Source organism: Venturia canescens, chromosome 7, assembly GCF_019457755.1.
Source record: "Venturia canescens isolate UGA chromosome 7, ASM1945775v1, whole genome shotgun sequence".
NCBI classification, from domain to species: domain Eukaryota; kingdom Metazoa; phylum Arthropoda; class Insecta; order Hymenoptera; family Ichneumonidae; genus Venturia; species Venturia canescens.
Genome location: NC_057427.1, coordinates 7,933,463 through 7,957,605, shown reverse-complemented (window position 1 = coordinate 7,957,605; position 24,143 = coordinate 7,933,463). Strand labels below are relative to the sequence as shown.

The window sequence follows — 24,143 nt, the reverse complement described above, 5'->3', positions numbered from 1 at the left end:
ATCTCTCCTCCTCCAGAATTCCTCAAATTTTATTTATTTGGAATGTTTTTTCCCGCTTTTTCAGATTTTTCTCTTACAACACCGCCAAAAAAACTCTTCTCAGTCTTGTTTATCACAGCACTCGGATCCGCGACGCTACAATATACACATTCAACTCGCACCACCCACACGCAAACACGCTTGCCTCCCCTCTGCCCTGTTATAATAATAGTTGCCTCCCGACGCTCGATTCCTTCGCTCCGCAGCCTGAAACACATCCAAAACAATCTCGTTCGATTAACTGACCTACTGGCTAATTTTTTACACACGTTTTTCAATCATTCAAGAAATTATCGTTAGCAGAGGAAAAAACGGTGATACGAGCTTCGCACAGGGAGAAACTTTTATATTAGTATTTGAGATAAATGCATAGAAATGTTTGCTATGTTCTTTAGAAGCGCTGGTATAACGTTATTCTATTACATTTCACCAAAGTACACAGTAATTCTGATGCCGAGAGCGGTTTTCTCAAATTTTACTGCGTAGGACAGACAAAAGACATTCTTACGTCGAGCGATGCGTGCCGATATCCGAATGTCACTCGCGCCTTTCGTGAATCATTTAAAATTGGTGAATTCGACTGGACAAACTGGCGAAATGTCTCAAATTTTTGTTTCAATCTTTTCGACAAAGATTTACTTATTTTTTTAGGAGATCTTTTTTGACAAGATTTTAAACGGAGCGACTGCTTAAAATTTTACTATGCACCACTCGTTAATTTTCGTGTCTATATACCCACAATACTTCATACACTCGGTGCGCGCATGAATTTTGCAATGTTGTTGAGCTAAATTCAGTGCTATGAAAAGGAAAATACGAAACTATTCAATTTTTCGTATAGCAGAGAAACGATTGTTACGTTACCCCCTAAATTTTCGTCAAATCATTTCACTATTTACTATGGTTTTAACAGAAATTTGCTACGTGTCGATTTTCGAAGATGGTTCCTCTCCAAACTTTTGCATCATTTGACACACTCTGCATCGATTATTCATTATTGTAATATCGATTTTACACTTTCGTTTTTTTTTAATACTTGGCGTCGAGCCGCTACCGCGTCTCTTGATATGGTCCGACGTTGCTATAAAAACAGTAACTTTTCGTACAAAAGTCTCTCCGTCGACAGAAAGTCGATTTTATCGAAAAATAGTCGCAATTGCCGATCGATTCAACGCTCACCTGCTGAAATATATCAATTTTCCATAATTTCTCTGAGAACAGAATCACTGCGTCGTTTCTGCAAATAAATGCTTTTCCACAGATCGAATATCAGATTACTTTTCCCCGGCTCGATGACGCAGCGCGATACTTCCAAATACAGAAATTCGAGGCGATGCAAATGACTTTGGTAACGAATGTTCATGCGAATCTGAGAGGTGTGCGCGATATGCAGTGAAAATAGATTTGTGCACGTGCATGTGTCTCGTTCGCGGGTACGATATAATTGTGGAGTTTTGCGATACGCCGAGAAAAGTGCTCGGACCATTACAGTTATCGAACTATCGTCCCGCGCAGCTGATGCGACGAAAAACCACAGCCGGGAAAGACGAAGCATCCAAATGGCTTTGTCGATACTGCGAACGACGCTGAACGAGATGAAGAAGCAAAAAATCCCAAGGTTTTTTTCTCCCGTGCAAAATGTACTTTTATGCTTCCATTTTTAAGAGATTCTCGTGCAGTTTAGCGCAGCGCGCACGCAGCCTTTTGTTGCGTATATCGATAAATCCGTCTCAGCACTTACGTCACCGAGGCTATCAATCGCGGATGTAAATAAAAAGTAAAAAAAAAAAAAAACACCGAACAAACATGCGAGCCCGAGCGATCACGATCCGCTGAATGTGTTTATTCTCTTGGGAAAAAAAAACTCGCTCGTGCGGCCGATTCTATGGTCCATCGCTATCGGAGAATCGTGACCAATTTTCTTCGCGAGATTCGTCTCGAAACTTTGCTTTTTTACTTGTGAAAATTGGCTCGATTGAAACTGTTGCGATCCCGTATGAAAAAAAAAAAAAAAAAAAAAAAAACAAGCGTGCCGTCTCGAGAGGCAATCGAAACATTCTTAGTTCGCACTCGCTGTCCGATCGCGAAAAGAAGCATCGAGTTAATCGAATTTCTCGGTTTCTTTCCAACTCTCGCGTTCGTTGCGTATTAACGTGATTTTATTTCCGGATTTTAAGTGATTTTTACTGCTCCTCTACACGTGAAAGAACTTTTAATCAATTAAAGAGCCCGCCGAATGCGTACAACGATCCCGGCTGATACTTCGGGAACCATGCAGAGCCCGGTGAAACCGCTTTTTTGCCATATACGTCCGAGTTTTTTGGGAAAATAAAAAATTCATTTTCAATCGATGCACTCAATGCAATATTACTGCGAACCCGAGAGCCACCGATTCTTAATTCAAGACTCGAGAGTCTGCAAGAAAAGGAGAAAATTCGAGCGATTTTGGACAAGCTATTTGGAGCAATGCTCTTCGTACACGCGCGTTTTATGGGCTAATAATTTGATGGTTTCAAAATTCATTAACGTTTTGTCTACCCTTTTATAGTCGGCTTTTTAATCTCCTAAAAATTCGATCCAGATACCAGTCGCTGGATTCGGGTTCTGCGCGGTTTTCCCTTCGGGGCGACACAGGCACTCAACGTGATGAGCCTGACGGATGAGATTTTTCGGTCTCGCATCAAAAATGCTGATAAACTTTCACGAAATTCTTCAATATTTCATTGGAGATGCACTCAGAAATTTGCAGCAAATGAAAAATCTCTAACTCAATTAGAATTTATGGGAAACAAGTTTTTTTTTTTAATAGAAACTCCATTTTCCTAGCTCAGGTCGACAAAAGTCCAGCATTTTTCTCCCTGCGGTCTTTTTTCTTTCCTCTTATTTCATCATTCGAAGGTTACCTCCAGACAAAAGCAACGGGATAAAGTACTTTCCGGTAATAAAAATGGAGTAGCAAACTTTATGAAGCCTCCGCATCATGCTTTTATCTCGTAACACGCTCCAATAAAACGGGAAACGTATAAAATGTATTTTTTATATTATAAAAAAAAAAAAAATATACCAATCGAATAAATTCTAATTCGGGAAAGTGAGAAAACAGAAGAATTTTCATCGTAAAAAATTGATCGAAGCTTTCGAGGAGGAGCGAGCATTTGGAAGAAAATTGTTAAAATCATTTACCCCAAACTCCAGCTCGGGATCCAACGTGTGTACCGCGGGAGGGAAAAATAGTTTGCTCCGTTTCGATTCTAAGAAAAGCAATTTACGGTACACACTCCAATTAGTAGATAAGCATTCGAGCTCGATGCAATTACGTTTAACGACTCATCCTATCGATTCGGCAGCGCGAATAAAGCGAGAAGTAGCTTAGAAGAAAATTTGTCGCGTAGAGAGGAAAGAAAAATGAAAAAATAGAAAAAAATGTTTAAATAGAAAATAAAATGTTATTCGAGCCTCGAAAGATCTCGACGAAGTGGCGGAAAAAAATGTCGCAACACGGGTGAATAAGCCAAGAAACCTGAAGGTTGGATGGACGCCTTGAAAAGCTGTTTTTTTTATCAATATTTTAATGGAAAAGAGCGGGGAGGAGCGGGCGAGACACTTGTTCGATGACGAGCGTCTCTAGTTTTATAGCGCGATGCGTATACAAAGTTTGTAGTAGTGGCACAAATCTCTGCCCCTGGTTTCGCCAACGGAACTTATTTTAAGAACTGAAACGCTGAGAGGGATCGTTGCCAGGATTCCTAGGCAGGCGCGCGACACGCTCAACATTTACCTCGTCGTTTGGACGAGAGTCTCTCCGCGAGTTTGATCGCCGCTGAGCCCGACCGCGGTGCTCTGAGCCGCGCCACAATGTGGCATTCAAAAGAAAAAAAGTCGAATGCGTTTTCCCCGTTTTTTTTTCTCCCGTGCCCTCGGAGCTTTGGCACACTTTTATCAGAGGCGAAATCGCCCGAAAAATAAATTTCCCACGCGGAAATTCCCTCCTCGAGGAATCCCTCGGTCCGAATCCTCCCTCAATGAATCTTTCAACCGTAAAATGACTCCCGAAAGATCCTTCGAAAATTAACGCGAGATTTCTCCACCGCGCATTCTCAGGCTTTAAACTCTTATCAACGAACGTATGTAATACGAAAATAACGAGTAAACGAGCCCTCGCGAGGGCTGGATGGGAAATCACTTCAGGCAGAGCGCGTCAAAGACGTTGCGTGCGTACGGGACGTTGTACGTTTACTTACTCCACACAAGGCCCAATTAAGGATTAAGTAATACACGTCGCTGCAATAGCGGGAAATCTCGAGACAACGGTGAAGGTGCCAAAGAGGATAATGAGGCGTGTCAGAGACTCTCACGTCGATTTATTATCTTTGTGTGGGTACAGAAACCCATCTGCGCGAAAGAAACTCGTGAGCAAAAGCGAGTTTCCGTGGGTTGAAGCCGAATGAGGAATTGCAAAAATTGAGGAAAAATCGAAGCCGCACGACAGTGCCGGTGCTTCAAATATCCTGACCCTTCGGATCAGCCGACACGAAAAAACTCAGCGAGCTGTAGTGAACTGCGTGTAATGAGACGAATAAACGTAGCGCCTTGTGCAAAAATCGCTCGGTCTCTCACGGTTAGCTGACGCACTGCGAGGCGTAGGTGTGCAGCGTAAAAGATGAAAGGACGCAGAGATCGATGAGACACGCGACGACGAGGGTCTCACGATTCCATCACGAGAGAGGAGAGAAAGTGGCGTTATTGCTGCTTCGTGGCGTATTTTTTTCGCCCTTCTTTTCTGTCCCCCTGCTCTGTCACTTTTAATCTTTGTTAATTAAAAGTGTTTCTCCGTCTGGTTTCCGCTGCCTCGATGTTCTGAGGAAACAGGCGGCGCGGCGGATTTCCAAAGCGTTTTCCGCAGTGTTGAGAGTTGAGCAAAGCCTCGTGTCTTTTCGTTTAATAATCCCGCGCTCGTCTGCCCGCATCATCTGTGGCATCTCCGCGAGTTCTGGAACGAAGCTCTGGAACGCGCGCGTGAGTCGTGACGAAATAAATGATAAAATAATGCAAAATAGGAGCGTCCTTGCTCGCGAGTGCCTGATGCGAATGTAAATCCAGTCCGCAGAGTATTCGGGGAGCTATCGCGGGCGAGCCGTCGAAGGTGCCACGCTGGATTTCTTCCGCGATTAAATCTTTAACCCGGGAAATATGAGGAGCGCCACTTTGTCCCGGTTGATCGGTGGCTTTGACGAGAAAACTTACGCCTCTTTGACCCCAACGGCGCGTTCACGTTTTACGCAAATTTGCGTACGTTTAAAAAGCGCGCGTTCGCGGCTGGGACACGAAAGGAGCAAGAGTTGACGCTCGTGCGGATCGCTTGCGACGCTCCCTGGACTCCTGGAAAATCGCTCGAGGCTACGTTCCCAAGGCTCGTGTGCTAAACGAGCAAAGAAAGAGAAAAAAATGTTTTCAATCCCGGAGATCAACTGTCGCCGATTCCGTGACCCTCGAACGCAACCATTTTTCTCAATCGCGCCCCTCCCCGTAATTGAGCACATCGACACGAAAGTCTGTACAAAGAAAACGAGTCGTGGCAACAGTCCCAATGCAAAATTGTGCCAAACAAGTGAAAATGAGGTTGTTATTAATCGCCTCCGTTGATTCATACGGAGCAGAACGGATCCTGGCTGACGAATAATTTTCGATTCCAATAAAATATAAAAAGACTGCAACGCGAGAGAAAAATTCTCAGAGGGCGCTGCTTCAAAGCGTTTTTTTCATAGTTAATAAAGAGGCCACTGGAAAACGTTCCTCGAGCTAATAACGACCTCACGTAACGTGAGTTTTACCTCGTGTGCCGCGCGTGTACGAGGTGAATGAATGATCGTGTGTTTTACACACAGACAAAAGCAGTGCACGCGATATTCCCACCACTGTCAACTTCAACGTCTTATTCTCAGTCTTCTCGTCTTCATTTTCTTTTTTTTCTTTCTCTCTCTCTCTCTCTCTCTCGTTATATCCTATTACGAGAGTCTGTGCACACGTTTATTTTAATACGAATTTAAATTGGCGTGTGTCTCTCTCGTAAATTGCGAATTAGTGGCGCAGACGGAGGGAGGAACGACGCGGTGTTCATCATTGATGAGTCAACGATGTGTATTTATGCCTGGGAAGCACCGTGAATTGAGTTCGTTTCCTCGAAAATTAACGGCACGTGAATTTATGCATTTATGATTTTAACTGTTTCTTGAGAACGATTTAAGGCCTTACGTACACTTGCAACAGGCGAAAAAACGTGATTCTCTTGATTTTATTTTCGAGAAGGAAATATAAATGTTTATTGAAAAGCTGCGAACGAGATTCATTAGTGCAGATGTTCGTGCACTCGTACAATTTTTTCAGCTGTATTCCTGTAGCACCTTTTTTTCGGCATCAGTTGCGGTGGACATAACCTAAAAACTATTAATCCGATCCGTACCGAATTTGTACCACTTATTTATTACAATAATAGCTTGGGCCTGGACGAAGGATTTGTAAAAATTTTGATTCAAAAAAAAGGGCGACAGTTTTAACAAAAACATTCGTTTTTGAGGTGCTAAATTTTCGGTTTTTTGTTACAATTTTTGTCTTTTCCAACAAAATACGAAATCCTTCGTCCAGGCTCCGGCTGTTATTGCGTGATGAATAAGTGGTATAAATTTGGCATGGATCGGATTAATAGTCTTTTAGTAATCGTGTCCGTCGCAAAAACCGTGTCTTTGCCAAATTCCGCGAGAATACACTTCAGACATTGTACTTGAAGAATATTTAATAAAAGGAATTTTCGATTTTTCCGCCCACCACAAGTGTGTATAACCCCTTAAACGGGGCTCATTTTATTTCGTCTGTTCGGATTCGATTAAAAAACATGTGTTCGAATATCGTAGTCGAAAATGTGTCACCGGTTGAGAAAAGCCTCGAAAAAATGATTTTTTTTATTCTCCAAATCAAACAATTTCGTAAGCCACTATACTTGCTTTTTGAGGAATCTTTTGATCGATGCTTCAATCAAGGTCTTTTGTCTTCGTGACACGGCCACCACCACCACCAAAGCCATTTATGAGAGCCTAATGTGAACATGCTGCCTGGGAAATTTGTGATGAATCGAAGGGGCTTCGTTTCGATGGAGAAATCGTTAACAAAGCGGAAAATTACGCGTCCCTGGTAAGACGCCATAGACATATACGTGAGAGCAGCTTGCCGGTGTCTCCAGTTCGAATTTCGAAGTCCCTCGCGTAAGGAGAGCTCGTATGCAAGCTCGAATCATATCGCCACCGCTGCCGAGCGAGAGCGAAGCAGAAGGGAAGGGAGAGAGAAAGAGAGCCTTAATTGCATCAGTTAATTAATGCTATCGCGTAAATTAGCCTTCCACACGCCTCGAAACCGAGACACTTAAGACGGTTGGATTGCTGCTTCTACTCCAACGCCCACCGACGAACAACTTTCCTCTATAAATTCCGACAATACATATTTATGCACGATGCATATCCCACTAATTTTCACCCAAACGTCTCCTCTTAAATACATAAACTTTGTTCCGCCAGAATTCGCCGGTTCGCTCTCAATATTGCGCCCAGCAAAAAACCTTACCGACTCTATTTTTTCGCACAAACCAATAGATTGTCGTACTGAAATCATTAAAATCATTGCAACCGATGCCTTTCGTTGGAGTTTCAACGGAAACCGAGTCCCACGTTTTTCCACGAAACTAGTTCCGTCAGTTTTTATCATCGAGGACAAGAATTTTCATGGGTTTCGTGCGCTCATTTGCGAATTTATATCTGCGAGCTGCGAGTACAGAGTGCGGACCAACCTGCTGGATATCAGGAATCTTATTGACGGAATCAGGATGAAGAAAAAAGCGTAAATTCTCTCTCGCCCGCATTAGAATTTCACGCTCGAATTCGTCCGAGTATTTTCGTCGTGGGCGCCTCATAATGTGGAAAATGCTTTGCAGCTTTTCACTGCGCGTCGCCTCGCCGTGATAAGAGGAAAACATTTCGTACAGTAATGTACCCGACGAGTGGGCGAAGGACGAAAAAAAGAGGGAAAAAAACGACCGCTAACTCACACCTCATAAATAATATGGAGCTCCCGAGCCACGAGAAAACCACAGAAAGATATTAATCCGGTAGAGTGTTGTGCGCTCGTGAAGAGAGAAAATCTCTGTTTGAATCTGTCCCCTTAATCCCTCGAGAAACGAGAGACAACCCGCGAGGTTTCTCTCCTTCCAGCTCGCGAGCAAAACACACCGATATAAAAATGCCACTACCTTTGTCGCCGAATCAAAGAAACCTACGAATCGCGTATTCTCTTTTCATCTCGAACAATCTTTCGTTCGGTGTCTCTCATCGGCCTGCGGAATCACTAACTCTACGGTGTCGCGGGTAGGACGATGCAAAAAAATCGACATTTTTTTTTTCTCGGAGCTCCAACGGAAATCGTTAGCACATCAAAAAAGTAATTTTCCCAAGATTACGGATTGTTGAAAATAACTTTAGACGGTGCTCGAGCCACTTTTCCTGCTTCCCTTAAAAATCGGGAAGCAACAATGTTTTTTTGTTCTCATAGCAGAAAGAATCTTACAAAATTTAGGGACTTTCAAAAAAATTTTAAGCCTACCTCGCATAATTCATTACAGGATGGCAACTTCGTACAATTTCGATCTTGTTGATTTGTTTTTTGTTTTTTTATATTCGCAAATATTACGAGACCGATTTTGAATGTTTGATGAAAAATATTTGCGATTTTTTATTCATTAGTCTTCATTCTTTTATGACAGAATTCGGCCAAAATATTTTACTTATTTTTATAACGCACGAGGAAACTAGAAAACTCCCAAACTTTAACGTCTTCTGCGGTGAAATATCGGACTTTGAAGTAAAACATTTGAACTCGGGATAACGAAGCTTTATTCGGCACGTTGTCATTTTTGTACGATGCCCTAGCAAGTTTTCGTGCATGAAAATAAAAGTCTGCATGAAAAATACAGGAATGTTGAAATCAATCGCTTGAGAAAACGCAAAAATATTTGTTATAAAATGTAATTTTGAAAAACTATGTTTTTGCAAAGCACTTCTTTTGGAAGAACGACAAAAATTATTGTCATTTGTATAGCCACACGTTTTTTGATCTCACCATTTATAGCTAAATATAGAGAAAAAAAGAAATGAATTGTGCGCGAGGTAGCCTTCAAATTTTTTTGAGTATAACAAAATTCACTAGATTTATGATTCCATGGAGCACTTTGTGCTATGAGGACAAAAAAAATGTTTCCTTCGCGATTTTTGAGAAGAAACAGGAAAATGTGGAAAAGTGGTTGGAGCACCGTCTAAAAAATGTCTCAAAAATCTGAAATTTTGGGAAAATTACGTTTTTTTGGTGTAACGATTTCCGTTGAAGCTCCGAGGAAAAAAACATCGATTTCACTCTTTCAAAGAATCTCTACAAGAGTCTCAATTCTTCATCATAAAAATGTGTATTATCAAGAAACAAAATCGTTTTTTCCCAAGAGCCATTAAAACTCGACCGATATTTGCTTACCGAAGCTTCCGAACTTTCGTCCTCGAAATATAGAAAAAATGCAAAAGAGCTAGAAAGATCGCGCGAGCCTGATAAGGCAAAGAGAAAGGCCGAAAGCATGAAGCTTTGAGCAGAAATCTCAAGATAAATATCATCTTTGTAAAAATAAGCCTGATTTTCACCGATTGAGTACTAAAGAAATGGTTACATCGGTGACAGCTCCAACCGCCGTGCTTTTTACCGATGAGTAATTTGCGAAGAGTCTTTCCATCAGGTGGCACGAGCCCGTCACGGAACAACGAAATCCCAGGCGCCCGGGACGACTTTCTCGAGCGCAAAAGCCAATAATCCACGTCCGATAGCTTCGGACCGAAAAAAATGTGCGCACACACATTTGTCGAGGTTTACAGCAGGCTTTTCCGGAGTTTCGAGTTGGCGACCGAGGCGCGCGCTCTCTCCCGCGCGCGCGCGCGCGCGCGAGCCCGCTCGTTCTCTTTCAAGTTGAGAAGCAAAAACCTCGAGATTTTAACGAGATTAAAAAAAGCAAACTCGCGAGTTTCCTTTCGTATATGGCACGTGCGACATTTCGATGATGCAATCCTCGCGCGATCGCAGACCACTAAAACCCTCCCGCGTCTCGACTACACAAACTGACGCGAGAAACGTGTTTTCTTCGCTGGCTCTCAACCGTTCCGCGATGATGATCGACGAGCCACGCGATTATTACTTGCATCTGTATAAACTGCAGAAAAATAGGGAATTAAAAAATTGTCGATAGGTCAAATCGCGACGCGATCAAATTGAGAAGAAAACACATTTTTTTCTATTCGAACTCTTCGACTCGGGCCACCGGGAAAAGTAAGAAAACTTCAAAATCGTCGCCTAAAAAATAGGCAAACGCGCAGAGAAATTGCGTTTCCCCGCGATGGACTTTGTGCGCTTGCGAGAATCGAGCGAAGATTATTAATAAAAGACCTTGTCTTGTGTAGAGATACGTCAACGTATACTCGATTCGCGTATAAAGTTCGCGTTCTCGGTCAATTGTATAGTGACTGTATGACGAACGCGCGCGCGATGAAGCTGCAATCGTGATGCATAGTCATAGCCACGTCCCTTCATCTCCCGCCCCGTCGTCGTTTTCTCTTATATCATTGTGCCTACGCGCATATGATTTTATAGTCAGCCGCGCGATCAATGCAATCGACGACACAGTGTTTCGATAAGCGTAAGGATTATGCAAACGGAAGAGAATTTCCTGATGAGTCAACATGGAACACGCGACACTGAAAATCGTCGTTCCCAATCCCGCATCCAGTTCGATTAATCGAATCACTCTTTTCACGAAAACTATCATTTTCCATCGTTGTGACGGTGAAGCACGGGAGAAACAACGTCGATTGAAAAAATCGATGGGAACCCGTATAGCTATTCGCTAGTTTTTCGTATCGCCTCAACTCGATTTTTCGAGTTTAACGTTTGGAAAGACGTTGCAGAAAAATCATTTGAGTGATGTCGATTAAGGGCTTATATGCACTTGGAGGGGGCGAAAAAACGTGGTTCTTCTTGATATCGTTTTCGGCAAGAAAATAAATGTTTATTGAAAAATTGCGAACGAGCATTAATTAGTGCAGATGTTCGTGCACTCGTACAATTTTTTCCGTCAAAAAATTCATCAAAATGGCGCAACCCCAGCTGTATTTCTGTAGCACCTTTTTTTGAGCATCGCAGCTGCGGTGGACATAACTAAAAAATTATTATTCGGATTCATATAGAATTTGTACCACTTATTTATTAGCTTACTAATAGCTTGGGCCTGGACGAAGGATTTGTAAAAATTTTGATTTAAAAATAAGTGGCGACAGTCTTAACAAAAACATTCGTTTTTGAGGTACTAAATTTTCGGTTTTTTGTTACAATTTTTGTCTTTTCCAACAAAATACGAAATCCTTCGTCCAGGCCCCGGCTATTGTTGTAATAAATGAGCGGTAATTTTCTATGGATCGGATCAATAGCTTTTAGTAATCGTGTCCGGCGCAAAGGTATTTTTCAAAAAAATCGATTCCGAGATAATCGCGCGTTTGAAGGTTCGAGCATGAGACGACCGCGTGCTCCGGGCGGTGGGTTGAAATATCCATAGCTGAGAATATTCTTTAGACATTGTACTTGAAGAATATTTAGAGTGAATTTTTCCATCGTTTTTACGAACATTCGCATCCGGAATATCAATTGAAACGATTTTACTAGAGAAATTATTTTTTTCAGTCCGATTACTTCTGCTCTTGGTTCTCAAAAGGAATGAACAACTAGTATAGAGAAGAATTTTATAATTTCTCGTATCACGTCGGCGTCGCAAATTCGAGACAAAAGCGTTCCATTTTCTCGGGCTAAATGAGCATCGGATTTTTTTCTATCACAAAATTTATCGCAAACGTTGTAAACGTTTCGCGACTCAGGCACGAGACATGCTTGGCGAGATACGCGTGCGGATATCCAACCTCAATAACCGTACTTTCCCAATATGACGTCAGTGCATACTCTAATTGAATGAGAATAAGCATAAATGAAAAAGATACGTTTTTTATTGCGTTGTTGTAACGAGGAAAATGAGATTTGCTCGTTACTCTGTATACGTGGCTTTTGGAGCGCGCACGCGTATAATTTCTAGGATAATAAAACATAATTTTACGTCAAGTATTTCGAGCATTGGAAAAGTCATTTATTTACGAGATGAAATGCGCTGGATTTTCTGTCGAGTTGTTAAAATGCTCGTGCAAATCTGCGCGTTATTGTTATTGGAATCTGGTCCAACGAATCGTTAAATATCTCGACACTTCACTGGCGCGTGTTTCAACGCCGCATTCAATATTTGTCGAGCTCAATCAGACTGGAAAGACTTTCCCTCACTAATGTAACGGCAGGTAAAAAGTTTACGTAGCAAAAAAAATGTTAATCGTCGAACAGTGTAATCGATTGACGAGGCAAAAAAGAAGATAAAAATATCGAAACGAGCACGGAAATATTGAGAGAATTCGATCGCGATGATCGACTCGATGGAAATAATGCAAATGAAAATTCGAAGCTGAAGATCGTCTCTCTCGTTTCAAGTATTTTGACTTTCTTCGGAGGAGTGCAAAGTAATGACGATTTTGGAGTTTTAATTTTAACGTTTCTCGCTTCACTCGGATCGATAAAACTCGAAAACACTTTGGCTTTCAGTTTTCTTTCGAATTTAAGGATTTTTGGTGAGGACAGGAAAAAGAGGTCGGAGGAAGAGCTGCAAAGACCGCGGATTTGGCAGGTGGAATAATCGTATTTTTTTGTCAAAATTTGAATATTGATGTCGTGCACTCACTTTTTACGGCAGGCGATCGGAACGACGAGGACCGGTTGCCCCCACCCTCCTCCATCGTCGTTCTCGTTGCTCTTTTATCCATTCTCGGACACGCGTACTACTTACATATTCCTTTTCTCCCAAATATTTATATTTTTTCTTGTTGTTTTTGGCGTTAGATAATGAAAATCGTTAATACGCTGCTGTTGCTTTTTTTGCGGCTATTTTTGTTTATTTTTGGCAATGAGCTTCTGTTAATTCCACACTCTGGTTAGTTAGGAGACGAAGGTTCCATCCTGTACCGTGCGTGAGATCGCGAAGGAATCTGCAATGAGACAAAAATGAGAAAATTAGGTGGATGAAAACGGAGAGAGATGGGAAGAGGGGGCCGACGGATATTGAAATAACGATATTAAAGGTTACTTAAAATGAAAACTTCTTTGCGCGATCCCAGCTTCGCAGGCATGCACGAGGAGTTGCAACGATATTGAAATGTCTGCGACGTATCGAGTCGGAGCAAAAAGTCTGACGAGCGTTCGCGCTCTTTTCTCCAAATATATTCCCCCTCGCGGCTCGTATCAGGCGGCGCGCTCAAAAGTTTCTCAAAAAGTGTCGAGAAGACTGATCGGAAAAGTAGGCGAATATATGACGAAAAAAATGCTCGAACGGATGGAAGGAAGTGAAATTGTTGGTCGCCTGGAAAGGATCGAAATTTTCTTCAACGCTCGAACCCGCTCGGAGGATTCGTACTGCGCTGATAGGACAAGAAAGTTTGCTCAAAGTCAACATCGGACGCTTCGGAGCCGACTTTTCAGAGAAGTGAGAATTTTTCAAGACCCACTCTAAAGTGATATATCGCGGAGCAAACGAGAGGTCGTGAAAAACTCTGAACTCTCCGAGACTGCACGAGAGAGAGAGAGAGAGAGAGAGAGAGAGAGAGAGAGCTGTGCCCGATTACATTTCACTGGACCGAGCTCGATTTAATCGGTGCTCGAGAGTCCTCTCCCACTATCTTATCTATGTGACCCAGTCAAACACGTTCTATTAGTGTGCTCGAGATCACGTATTATTGTGCCGAAGGAAAAAAGTGTTGTTATCACGAAACCGTCGCTTTTGTCGATAAGCTCGTAGAAATCGCGTCAGTCAAAGATAAATTGTTTGGAATAATAGAAAGCACGGCGAATCCCCGGAGGGATTTACAAGGTTTCAACGCTGTTGGATAATTGACTTGAATGGATTTATTTTTTTAATCGCGGCTACGAGACTGAGATTTTCGTCTGCGAGATTTTATATTCCCGTTTTGACTCGCGTTAACCATTTATTATATTTTTTTTATTGCAAATGTCTTGATCGACGAAGATCGCTCGATGAGAAATTCTTGGTTCGTCGCACGAACGAATTGCGAGAGGGAAGTTATCTCGCAGTTTTCTCGGTTACTTTCTTTCCTCGCAAGGAAGCGTCGCTCCTTGTTAAAATAATCGTAAATCACGACTGGATTCGGAAAAAAAACAAAATTCAACGCTCATCCTCAACGGTACGAAACCGAATTAATTATTCTTCCTCGCAATGAGCGCAAGCACGTTACGAAATCGCGAAGCTCGTCACGTGTTCTTGCATTCGAGCTGAAACAATACGAAATATTTCTTTTACCCAGCGGAGCAGGCGACGACGTGTCGTCGAACGAAATGCTTACCGCGATCGAGTTATCACTCCGATAAAATGAGCCTTATCGAGTTCATTAAAATCTCAACGTTCGTTAGCGTTAATTGGAAAAATCTTGTAACTTTGTTAACCGAACGAAACCGATCGCCTGTGAGAGGGCTTGAAAAAGCGAGGAAAACACGTCGAATAGCGAACACCAAACGCAGTCGCTCGAAATTCCCGAAACTCGAGAGGACAAAGTGCAGAAATTTTGCCAGCCCGAAAAAAGCCGATTGTGAATTTAGCGACGGTCAAATTCGTCATAAAAGAGAGGCCAAGTTATCGGAGTTTCGTTACAGCCTGGAAGATGAGTCCGAGCGAAGCTGCTCCTTCGCTCGGACCTTGACCAACAACGTGTGCCCGATACGCATAAACGCGCGTAGATAGCAAAACATCCGAAAGAATTAGCATTACTTATGAAATTCAAGAGGCTCAGCCTCACGCCTGCGCGGTCGGAGGCCACGCAGCGCAGTTTGCTGCGGCAGCAAAAAATATTGCAAATCATGTTTTCTCTCACAAATGTCCTCTCCATGATTCTTCGATTTATTTATCGCCGAAACAGAGAGCAACCCGGAAGGACGTCAATGTTTTTCGAAACTACGCGAACGATGAATTCTCGAAACCTTTGTCTCGGATTTAATGACGAATAATTCATGAACGGAAATCGATCATGAATTTTCTCGTGGCAGTTTCAATGGCTCTCGAAACCAGCGGATTATTCATCGAGACGCAGCGGAGCTTTTGACGCTGGCATATTCGAATAACAGCCGTAACGAATTCTTTTTATTTACGTTATTCTTTCACAGGATTTCGTTTTTCGTGCCGAAATATTTGGCCGAATTCCTGCCTCGTGCTCGCCCCGATACACTGGCTTTTGTTCTTCCCCGCGTGATTGACAGAAAAATGTTAGATTTTTGAAAATTTTCGTTGCTCGATGCGACATTTAATTATTTCGAAAGCTTCAGCGATGAACGCGAGGGTCAAATCTCTCGTGCGATTGACAAGGGATGACGGCTCACGAGCTATTTCGTTGCGGCGTGCAATGGACTGTTCGGTGGCGTTGCCAACTGACGTCAATTAACCACATGCGGGTAATCCGAGCACAGGATATGACCACGAATCCATACCGCAGCAAAAACAAAATCGCTTTAATGCGCGTTTTCTTCGCCGCTTCGAGATTCAGTATCGCACGGTTCTCATGAATTCACTGTCTTTAGAAATTCACGTTCGTCATAATCGTATTAAATCATCGTTAGAATTCCATCATCTCAACACACGTTTCCAAGGTGTGAAAACGGAATCGAAACGCAGACACGAGTGGACGATTTCGGGGTAGAATTTCCTGCCCAGTTACAATAACGAAACCATATTTTCTCACCAGTTTAAGATCGAAAGTTGACTGTATTACCGTGTGACTGGCCAGGAAAATCCATACCAAAATCAAGTACTCATGAGTGCACTTTAGATTTAATTTTCACCTCAAAAACTCTCGAGTTGGAATTATGAAGACTCAATTCACATTTGTGCGAGTTTGGAAGGTTAAGATCGTTTCAAAAATTATGTGTTTGGTTAAAAATATTTGGAAATGAATGATCATCCTTTCGACCGATGATTTTCATTAATTTCTCTCACTTTTATTCCGCATATTTTTTTTCCTTCTTTTTTAAAAATCTCGAAAATTTTGATGAAAAACAAAATAGATGAGAATTAAGGTCGACCGTGCCCGAAGGATCGTATTTTATGGGTATCTCAATGGCGTCGACTTTTACTTCCTAATTCAAGATATTATCACTTTAAATTAATGCCAGAGTTATTAATTCAAGATCGTAAATACATTTTTTCAACTTATCTTTTGGCGAATGAAATTACAAGCCGTTTATTAAACGGCGATCCTTCACTGACTGAACGCAAAATTTCATTCGTCCCTGGCGAAAATACTGTAGTTTTTTATGCGAAAAATCGCTTTGGAGAGCGCGAAGGAAAAACACAAAGATCAAGAAAAATGTATTGAAAAAAAGACAGAAGGCTGTGACAGGAATGGGTCAAGCCAAGAAGAAACAAAATTCCTAAATAAGCAAATGCGAGGTTACACGAGTGCTCATTCAATTTCGTTCAATCTTTAAGGTAGTATATCTTTATTACTAGTAAGACAATCGTTTTTCCCCCAGACCTTCGTTACATACTTTATTGTTATTGTGTACGTTTATCAAGATGGGCGATTTTTACGCACAGTCCCTATGTCCCTGTGTATTTTTCTTCATACTTGAAGACGCGTTTATCTCAAAAACCAATAAGACGAACCCTTTAAAATTGGATGTGCTTGTCAGTCGAGTATCCATTTAAGCTCTGACAATCAGTCAATTTCAAGACTTCCTTAAGAATATAGTACCGTGTATGAACTACCTTAAAGCGAGATCAAAGAGGTGGGGAGGATGAAAAAACGTCATTTGCATCGAAATGTTGTTTCGCGGGCCGAAGGTTCTGTAAATTGGCATAGAATGCCCCACGTATTTGTGCATACGTGACTCGTGCATTGATACAAACTCATGCAAGCATATAAACGCAAATCTATTTTTGCAATTTCGTGCGTCTACACTGTTTGCGTCAGTATAACTCGAAGCCACTTGTAGACGAGAGGAGAGAGGGAGACTGATGCTGAGTAATAAAAATGAGGGGACGTGTGCATCTAAATCGCGTCACCTCGCGTATTAATCTCGGGGCTAATGCAAAATGTTGCGAGATACATCGGGAGTATGACTTTCGAATAAAATGTGAAAAGCGTATGCGAATTATATAAATGGTTGATAAATTAAGTGGGAAAACCTTTTCTCGTTTTCGTTTGTTCCGTTTATATATATAAAGTTGGAAGATTCTTATCAAAAAATTCAATCGTGCGTTTCGGAAATGCGTTTTTTGAGAGAAAAACAAATTTTCAAATTCTGCTCCGTCGTTCGTAAAGAAAAAATGCTATCGTCTCCCCACTTTTACTGAAAACTTGCGCTTCTTTCCCAACTCTTGATCCACGTTCGCAGAGATGCCACCAGGAACGCGGGCACTGTCAAGGGAGCGCGGAGCCCCATAAAATTCAGGCGATCGGAAATCGCCCGTTCGAGTGCCTCAGAAAGTAGGGGCATTGGGGACAATATTCTTGGGCCATTTCGCGAATGGGTGAAAAGTGACGAGAAGTTGAGGAAAGAAAAAAAATGTTGGAAGCGCAGACGGAGAGGTTGGTGAAAACGCGATTGGTGAAAGGACGAGGAGAAACGCGGAGAAATGGCATTCGTTATTTATTGAAAACTCGACAATTTTTTGCTCCTCAAACAAAGAGAATAACGAGAGCGCAATTTTCGTTTGGGAAAAGAAAAGAAAATATTGAGTTCCCAATAAATGTTGGGAAGAGGAAGGAAGGAGGGGAGCGAATAAACGATAATATTTTTCCTTGCGGACGCGGTCCGTCGGGAGCACAGAAAAAGACGAGAAAAAAAAAAAAAACAAGGAAAATCGGAGCAATTTATTTCCCGTATTTTCATCAATATTTTATTTCATCCCTCCCCGCACTCCCTTTTTTGTGCACTTGCTTTGTATCACAACGTAAACAGTTTGACGTTACTCTATCGCATATCGAAATAATTACTTCCTCAATTGTTCAAGCGTATCGGACACGATGCTGAATGGGATTAGAATATCTGACGAGTGTAAAAATGTCACGAACGTGTGCTCATTTTTTTGCTTGTTTTTTCTCTTATCAACGCGTACGCAACGCTTTGCCATATATTTGCATCGGTATCAAGGCTTCGTCGCGACAGTTTTTTCTCTCCCTCTCTCTCTCTCTCTCTCTTTTATTCCGAAGGCTTTCCTTCAATCCGTAAAAAGTTTAAACTCGCTGAGAGAAAGCCAATGCGCGAGTGATGAACTCTTGCGTGAGAATCGGGGCTCGAGATTTTCATCTGATTATTATGAATTTTTTAGTGTTATCTCTTTCGCTACGTTTTTATTCGTAGATCCGTAAACGAGGGGTCTTCACACGACGCTGAAGTTTCCAACTTTGGAGTCCAACGAAATGAACGAAAAAAACGTTTTTAATTCAGCGATTTTTTATTTCACGAATGGTTGGTGCAGCTTGAAAATAAACTACGAATCGCAAATTTGGCAGGGACCAAAATAGGAGAATTACTGGAATTATTGGAGAGTTTTTTTCAATCATTTCGTTGGACTCCAACGTCGGAAACTTGAGCGTCACGTCTTCACTCCGGGTTGCGCGCGATCCTGCTCTCGAGCGTTAACGATACCGAGCGCGATCGCCAAAGTGTCTTATCGAAATTTGATCATTCGATTGATTGAGAGTTTCCATTATTCATAAGCCGGCGATCAATGGACTCAAGTCGTAAGAATTAAGGTACATGATGCCCACGAAGGATCGTATTTCGCAGGTGTCTAAATTCGATCCATTTTTACTTCAATTAAAGACATTCACTTTAAATTCGTGTCAAAGCTATTAATTCGAAATTGTAAATACGTTTTTACAACTTAGCTTTTGGCGAATGAAATTACAAGCCATTCCGACTCAACCCCAAATTTCATTCGTCCCTGACGAAAATACTGTACTTTTTAAAGTAAAAAATCGCACTAGAGAGCGCAAAGGGAAAACACAACAGGAAATGGATCGAGTGTTGATAAAAAGACAAAAGGCCAGAAATGGGCCAAGCCAAGAACAAACAAAATTCCTAAATAAGCAAATGTGAGGTCACGAGTGCTCGTTCTACCAATTTCGTTCAATCTTTAAGGTAATACATCTGTATTACTAGTAAGACAATCGTCTCGAATTTTTTCCCAAACTTTCATTACACGCTGCATCGCTACTGTGCACGTTTTTCATAAGCTTCGTAAGAAGCGTTCATTCATTATATGGAAAGATGACCGATTTTTTACGCACACTCCCCATAAGCCTGCGTGTTTTTCTTCATATTTAAGGAAGGTGGATCACGAAATCAAAATAATCAGAATTTTATAAAATCTGGTAATAAAATTCTTTGGCATCAAGTATACAATTACAATTTTTTTCAAATTCTTTTACCACATGGTTATCGAACAATTGAGCGTTAAATCGAAGTTCTTATGCACGAGATGTACAACTGTATATATGTAAACTCTATGATTATACACGTGAACTTTAGTGTTCAATTACTCGAGAGTTGCGTGGTGGAAAAATCTAAAAAAATTTATATTGTATTAGGTATTTTTGAAGAACACATTTGCCAAATTTTACGAAATTCTTAATATTTTTAACACGGTTTAGCCTGGCAACATTGTATCGTCGCGATCCACCCTCCTTAAAGACGTTTATCTAAATAACGAATAAGAGGAAGGTGCTTTAAAATTTGTTACGCGTGTCGGTCGATTGGCCATTTAAGCTCTGTAAATTTCGAGACTTTCTCAAGAAACTCGTTTCGTGCATGAACTACCTTAAGTTTTGGAATGGCGCGGTGAGTTCGTTCGCTCAAAGGAGCGATCAGTTTCGCTGATCATTCGATTCGTTAATTCGTGAAAAAGTTCTTGGCTCCTTCACTTTATCGGGATCCGTTTGACTCTTGAAAAAATTCGTCTCGAGTTATCAGAGTCACACGAATTTTGTCGGTTCGCTGTGCCTCCCGGACACGCAGGTTTTTCGTTCGTAGAAAAAAGCTCATCGCACGCGGAGCTTCGCGCGAAATGAAATAATCGACGAGCGTGGAGCGAATGGATTGGCTCGTGAAAAAATAAAAGGATCGAGTGCTTATCCGCGGACAATGAAATCAATAAACATGTCGTCGAGGAACGTAAAGTCCGATTTTAAAAACTCTTTTTCCTCGGCGCGCGTACGAAAAGCGATTGCGCCGGTGGATCAGCAGGAAGCTCAATCGAGGCTAATTCATCACTGCTCTTCATTTTATTCACAAAACCCTCGGACAATATCGCAATGAAAAAAACTTCGTCTTCAATGAAAGAAACTCAATTCATTGAAGATTTATTTACCCTTGGGTTTCGATATAAAAATAACAATAATAATTTCACGCCAATCAACGAATAATTTCACGCCTCCAGCCTCGCTTGATTAAACGAGAGTGCAGCCTTTCCAAACGCTTTTCTTTCTCTCTTTCTAGCCGGCACAAAATTCACGCTCGCTTCCCAGTCTATTGCCTTTACAGATGTATGATTTTATTTCCATTTTTGTTTACGATTCGACGAGCGCGACAGTAGTACACTTCGGTGTGCATGCCACACCGCGAACCAGAAGTTCCAGCTCGACTCGAGCCCCCGCGAGAGCGTTTCAACCGCTCTCACAAATCATTGTTGACAAATCGGCTTCACACACACACACACGCACACACACGCGCGCGCGCGCGCGCGTTTTCTATATTTATATTCGTTTTACGTGTTGCTCATAGAGACCCCCTTACGAATGCGTGTTTGGAGCAAGCAACTCGGAGGAAAACTGTCAAATTCGGTAACTTTGGAGCAGCTGACACTGGTAGAAGAATATTGAAAAAGATTTTATCTTTGCAGTCTGTTTGAGCAGGTGTCATCGATGAGAATTTTCATACAAGCAGACAGACCGAAGTTTCTCTCTGCGGGGATGTCAAAATAATTTTCCTTGTTCAAGCGGCGGAAAATAAGCTAGTTATTTGCTCCTATCTAATAATGTTTTCGTAAGCTTGTCCTCGGTTTGTTGATTCGCGGATGGGAAGTCTGTTTCGTTTAGAGGAAAAAACGGTTTGGGTTGAGTGGTTGGTCGATTCAAAAGTGGGAATTACTTTTTTCGTATTTTCCTCTCTTTAGAATCCATCCCTTTAGAAGCGTAAAAAAACGTGTTTTTCGGCAATTTTTTTAGAGGAGACTAAATAATCGGATCGTTTTTACGATGAGTTTATTACAGCGGTCGAGTTTTGAAAGAATAAAAATGATTTATTCACATTTATTCGTTTTCCGCGACATCGAAAACTCCTCCGGTCCTCACTCTTTTTCTACTCATCCGAAAATTATTTAATAAGCCTCATTCGTTTGCTGACACGTTAAGGGCAAGGATTTGCCCAAAAAATGATGACAAAAAGTGATCTGTTTACCTGCTACCTACTGGAATTTAATATTACTGAGAGTAACCTCCCAAAATTTAATCCACAACGGTCCGTAACTCTCGAGCTACAACGCGAGGAGGCTTTGAAAAAGTGGTTCGGAGATAATCGCCTTAGTGACTCTGATAACACGCGATAACTCCACGAATATCCAATATTTCGAGTTTTCCTTTGGATATCGTACTTTCGAAATATGTTTCGAAATTTTTTCGATATTCTAAGGGGACTGCTCGCCTTGAGTTGTTGAAAAGACGCGATCATCGGCCCCGCTCGCTCCGTGCCAGCATTTTTCTCATTGCTATCTCCTCGTGAATGTTTTTTCAATTCATTTTTATTTATCGCGGATGAATGATTCGAGGCGACGTTCCACGGGGGACTTGGAAGCACCGCTCCCGAGTTTTCTTCCGAGAAAATATCAACGTACAACAATAATAATAATAAGAGTAATAATAATGCTACTTTTATGTAACGCAATTAGGTTTGACGCTTCTGAGGGTGCCTCTGGCTGTGCGCAAGCATTTATCCTCCTTTCTCGGGAGTTCTGTTGCCGCAATAATTTTATTTCTCATCCTTCCTAGAACGTCTGTTACAGAGTAGAGACTTGAGACGCTCAGGCCGGGGCTGCCTGGATTAACGGATAAAAATCGCGAGGTTATATTTCGTCAGGCGAGACTCGCTGGTATTGAAATTTTTCAAACGTTTTCGCTCTTCCGTTTGGACGTTTTCATTGTAATGAGAAAAAATGTAGCGAATGAAAGCGCCACTGGTTTCATCGAGCTTCCGACTTTTCCTTATTTTTCACCGCGATATCGTTTCTCGAATTGCTATGAAAAAAGTAAGCGCACGGTCCGGTGGGACTTGTACCGAGATTTCGGCACATATTTCGACAACTCCGAGCCACATTTCTGCACTCGTGCTGCTCATTCTCTCGTTCTTCGTCCGCCAGGCTATCATTACGCGCAATTTTGCCCGCAGTCTTAACTGACGTTTTCTCCCGTTCCTTATTCCCTTCTTTCGTTACCCTCCGCGTCCTCTCGCCTCTCTTTTCTCGACTAAAAGTGTAAAGCTAACACCGGGGATCGAGCCTTTTTTCGATATTTCCATACGCACGCCCCGCTCGCTAAACAATGGTGAAAATTTTCGCGCCACACACTCACCAGGCGCCTCGCACACGACGTCGCACATTAAGCTCGCTTGGTTTATGTCACGACGGATATTTACTGCTCGGTTGCGCAAATGTCGCGGATTTCTCGCATCACCGTACATTCTCATTCATTAGAAAGGCGCTGCGGAGACGGTATTATGCGATCGTCTTTGCGTACCGTTCGCAGTCGACCGTTCAATCGTTTCTCGCGAGTACGACCGCGGCCGTTGAGGATTTTAGTTCTGCAGCTCGGTTCGCTCGTTTTTCCCTGTCAAAATCGGCATTTCCTCACATTCCAAAGGAATCGAATGTTTCCTCGTGCCTCGATCGGAGCCCGGGGCCCGAGGAACGTCGCAAAGTTCAAGGATTTTCGAAAGCTCCCGTTTCGAGCGAGATCCGGAAGAAACGAGGCGGGATCCTCGCACGCGGCGGCTCGAATTCGAGAAACTTCATTCCGAAAACGAATCTCCGTTCGTTTCATTCCTGACGAGGCTCGCCCCTCGTCCAAAGACAGCCCGAGGACCATCGAGAACAAGAATACTCCCAAGTATTTTGGCGGAATCGCAGCAGCGACGAAAAAAACGAGGAAATTAGAGGAAAAGGGACGCACGAGCGCATCCGCGATTCGAGGCTCGTTGAAATCCGTCGTAATCGCGAGGGGAACGGAAGTAAAAAGGTCTGGCATAGGGTTAAATCACGCGATCGACTCACTGGCAAATTTGTCAGATGCACGCGGCGTGGACGTGGTTCCCTTTTAATTCCAAAATTGCGATGCGCCACCGATGAATCGTTTTCGAAGGAGGCGGGGGCGTAAGAAATTTGGTTAAGACTGGAGCAGCCTCGCACACCTCGCGACCTCTGTTTAAACTACGGGAAACTCATAAAACCTTAATTCGAAGAAGGCAAACACGATTTTTCGGTACCCACGTGGTCTCGAGTCCGGCGAATCGGGCGACCGTCAAACGTTCCGTCGTTCGCGAGAGCTCGCCGCTCACTGACTGTCATTCGCCGTCGGCGTCGCGACACAAACGCTCCGACGTCCCCACCGCCTCTCTCCGCCCCTCCGCTCCGACCCCCCACCGCCCGGGCGACCTTCTCGACCCGTTTATTCTCGAGGTGATGTACCCGCGCGCACCAGCCGAGATCCACCATCGCGGGATCCTCCGCAACGACGATAACGCGACTTGGCACACACGCTCCATCTTCTTCTCCGGTGCTCGGGCTCGGGATCTTTTGCATATTTAGATGCTTGACGAAAAAACAATTAAATTGGAGA

At 42.5% G+C, this 24,143-nt stretch overlaps 1 protein-coding gene across 1 annotated transcript; it reads right to left on the bottom strand.

Annotated features, from left to right (window-relative positions):
* Window positions 1–21: 21 nt before the first annotated feature.
* Window positions 22–24,143, bottom strand: LOC122413923 (uncharacterized). The gene is made up of 3 exons (XM_043424609.1): window positions 23,795–24,143; window positions 13,216–13,238; window positions 22–246 (listed from the first exon to the last, which is right to left on the bottom strand). The coding sequence occupies exons 1-3, from the start codon at window positions 24,104–24,106 to the stop codon at window positions 30–32; spliced, it is 552 nt and encodes a 183-aa protein (XP_043280544.1). The 5' UTR covers window positions 24,107–24,143; the 3' UTR covers window positions 22–29.

What these genes read in the sequence shown, in the direction of transcription:
- LOC122413923 (XM_043424609.1), bottom strand. Translation starts at nt 24,106, where the DNA reads ATGCAAAAGATCCCGAGCCCGAGCACCGGAGAAGAAGATGGAGCGTGT. An exon ending in TTCGCCGGACTCGAGACCAC is followed by an intron (nt 13,239 to 23,794) that starts GTGGGTACCGAA and finishes GTCTCATTGCAG; the next exon opens with ATTCCTTCGCGATCTCACGC. An exon ending in CCTTCGCGATCTCACGCACG is followed by an intron (nt 247 to 13,215) that starts GTACAGGATGGA and finishes GATGTGTTTCAG; the next exon opens with GCTGCGGAGCGAAGGAATCG.